This window comes from Nanorana parkeri, unplaced genomic scaffold (assembly GCF_000935625.1).
Source record: "Nanorana parkeri isolate BGI_ZX_2015 unplaced genomic scaffold, ASM93562v1 scaffold2998, whole genome shotgun sequence".
NCBI classification, from domain to species: domain Eukaryota; kingdom Metazoa; phylum Chordata; class Amphibia; order Anura; family Dicroglossidae; genus Nanorana; species Nanorana parkeri.
In genome coordinates, this window is record NW_017309266.1 from 18011 (window position 1) to 21147 (window position 3137).

A 3137-nucleotide genomic window follows, 5' to 3' on the forward strand; every position below is an offset into this window, starting at 1 on the left:
GGGGGCGGGGACAGAACAATTAGGAAACATGGAGGAGCTCTTCCCTCTTGTCTCCAATCCCGCTGCTTGAACCTCGGTGGCTGGTAAAGCTTCCGCCGGAGCCTTCACTGAGCAATAGGTAAAGAACCGGCGGCACTCGCAGGGGATCCGTCCATCCAGAACTTTATTTGTAAAAAGACAACAGCAGCAAACAAACCATTGCTGACATGTTTCAGCCCCCAGGCTGGGCCACACAGGATGCTGATGTAGGATGAGAGTCTACAATCCTCCAGTAGGAAGGTCCTGAGTCTGGGGGGCCACTGCTTCTCCTGCAAGCACTTCCCTTTCTGTGTGCATGCTGGGCTGATCACATGATCCTGTCTTAGTTTGGGGGGAGTGTAACCCCAGCACACAGGTCACCCCAGCAACCACCCCACCCACCTCAACACCCCAAAAAATGACCAAACTTAATGGAGGGAGCTGCTCATAATGGGCACAGGGATGGTGGGAGCCCCTCATAATGGGCCTTCCTTTATTTCATCCCTTGTCTCCGTTACCCCCCCTAGTTCCCCATGACCAGATCTCACTCGTGGTTCTGCACCCCTCGCGCTCGGCCCTCCACCTCTGCTGTGGGTATTGCAGAAGTTCCCTGTTGGATATTTTGGCGGTTGTGCTGTGGGCGGAGTCACATAAATTGGAGCCGCCCTCTTTGTTAGTTATGGAAGACGGGTTTGTGATATATACGCTGGACGTTGTAGGTGTTCAGGCCCGGGGCATCGAAGCCCGGGGACAGGCCCTGTGTGTTGTAGGGGTAGAAGTTGAAGAGTTGGCGGTCGTGCGTTTCCAGGGAGACGGAGGCGGATCCCAGCCGCAGGACGCACGGGAACTCCCTGTCGAAGACGACCTGCAGGATGCGTTCCTCTAAGAAATGAAGGCGGATCGTTCTGTAAATCTCCGGAATCAGTTCCTGAATGTGAGGACCGAACTGCTGCATCTCCAGCACGCCGCTGTGCCCCACCTTAATCTCGTAAAACGTTAGGTTCGCGTACGTATACAATCCCAGGTAAGGGGTGGGGTTGGGGGTGGGGTTAAGACGTTTCTCCGCCTCTCTGAAGGCCTTTTCCATAGCAGGAATGAGGATGTGATATGTCTGGGACACAATGTCTTCCTCCTGAGGCCGCGTCCCCGACATCAGCACGATGAAACTCAGGCGCAGTTTGGGAACTACGGAGAAGGTTGCGGAGTATCCATCGAGGTCGCCATCTTTGCGGACAATGTCGTAGCCGAGCTCCTCGTTCACCTCCCACGGGGTTCCCGTCTTGTTGGCAAAATAATCCGTGGAACATTTGAAGAGCGGCGTCAGCATGGTCTTCAGCGTGTCCGCCTCCAGGATACGGCGGTGAAATGTCCCCAGGAGCGCCATAGCCAGCTTAGCCATGTCTGCCGCCGTGGAGTACATCTGCCCCGATGGGCGATACCAGCCCAGATCGTAGAGTGGGGCCACCTGCCCGTTGCTGTAGAAGCCCACCGCCATCTGGGACACGATTGGAGGTGTTAGGTCAAAGCCCGTGTCCTCCATGTTGATGCGGTCCAGGATGTTGTCTGACACCCAGCGCTGGTAATCCCCTTCAGATGTCTGCTCAGCCAGGACATGCGCCAACAGGGAGAAGGCCAGGTTACTGTAGTGGCACCTGAAACGCCGAGACAACGAGAAGGTTACCAGGAAATGTCCCCCGTCAGCCTTGGTGTCTTCTCCACATAACACATGGCATGCTACTCTCCACACTCAGACTCCCTTCCAATGCCCAACGCGTTCCTCTCTCTGACTCCCAGAAGTGGTCCTAGTTCCAGGACTCACCGTGAGTCCCAGATCTAGCACTGCCCCTGGACCAGCCCTGGACGGGGACCTCATGCCAGATAACAGCCAATCTGACGGGTTCTCCAAGGATGACGACAACAATGGGCGCTGATACAAGTTGGGTCACTCCCATGGCCGTCTTTAATATTGATTGGACCCTGGGTAAACATTTTTTTGGGCTTTCCCCCGCCCCTACCCACCACGCCCTGGCCCATACCATGCGACAGGAGCAGATAGGAGAAGACAGCTCAAAGGGAGACGTGACCCCCAAGTAAGAGGTGACCCCAGCATGAGACATCACAAGGTCACACAGCGTGCGGCAGGGGCAGAACAACAGTATGCGATGCGTATTGCATATTAAACAGAACGGTACCCATGTGTATCTTTCGCTGGCTCAAGGGGCAGCTGCTTTGGGCCCGGGGCAACTGCCCCTTTTGCCCTGCGTTAAAGACGGTCCTGGTCCCTCCTGGTCATGTGACCATACAGGTGGTCAAGTCCACCTGTATGGTCACATGACAGTCCCAGTGGATGTTACTTGTCCCTCCGCCCCTCCAGTCCATTGATCGCTCACCTTGTTCCCGGATCTGCTACTAAGACGTCATCTCGTAACAGGCGGATGGCGTCCTGCGTGCTGCCCTTCCAGAGGAGGTTGGTGGAGCGCAGCCGGCGGGGGAGACCTGCGGAGAACCAGACACATTACAGATCAGGAGAGCTGAAGCCAATGCGCCGTCACATGTTCCTGGCGTGTGCATGCCGAGGAGCTATGTAGGCCTGGAAATCAGGACCGGTCCTAATGAGGAATGCTATCTCGGCTCTGACCACCTACTGCCACCCAGGCCCGGCACTACCGCAAGGCGAGTCAGGCGGCCGCCTGAGGGCGCTGCAGGGTGAGGGCGGAAAAAACAGGGCATTGTGACAAGTACTTGTACAAATGCCCCGATGTTTGCGCTATGTTTTGGGGTTTTTTTTCACTTACCTTCGGCGCAGGAGAGCAGCGGTGAGTCAGCGCTGGTCCGGTGGGAGGAGCTCCAGGTGGAATCCGACACGCGGCGGCACCTCTGGCAGTCGCCGGCCAGCTAAATTAGGACCCCACCTGGAGCTCCTCCCACCGGACCAGCGCTGACTCGCCGCTGCTCTCCCGCGCCGAAGGTAAGTGAAAAAAACCCCCAAAACATAGCGCAAACATCGGGGCATTTTGGCAAGTACAAGTGGAGGGGCAGGGGGCAAGATGCACCTTGCCTAGAATCCTAGCACCGGCCCTGCTGCCCCCCCCCCCCCCCCCCCCCCCCCTCTCCCCTTC

General features: G+C 57.0%; 1 protein-coding gene across 1 annotated transcript in view; it reads right to left on the bottom strand.

Moving 5' to 3' along the window:
- Positions 1–691: 691 nt before the first annotated feature.
- Positions 692–3137, bottom strand: part of LACTBL1 (lactamase beta like 1) — a 5738-nt gene continuing 3292 nt past the window's right edge. The window contains exons 5-6 of the mRNA XM_018574491.1: positions 2409–2514; positions 692–1670 (exon numbers count right to left, since the gene is read on the bottom strand). Coding sequence (XP_018429993.1) covers positions 692–1670; positions 2409–2514 — 1085 coding nt within the window. The remainder of the gene's footprint in view (positions 1671–2408; positions 2515–3137) is intronic.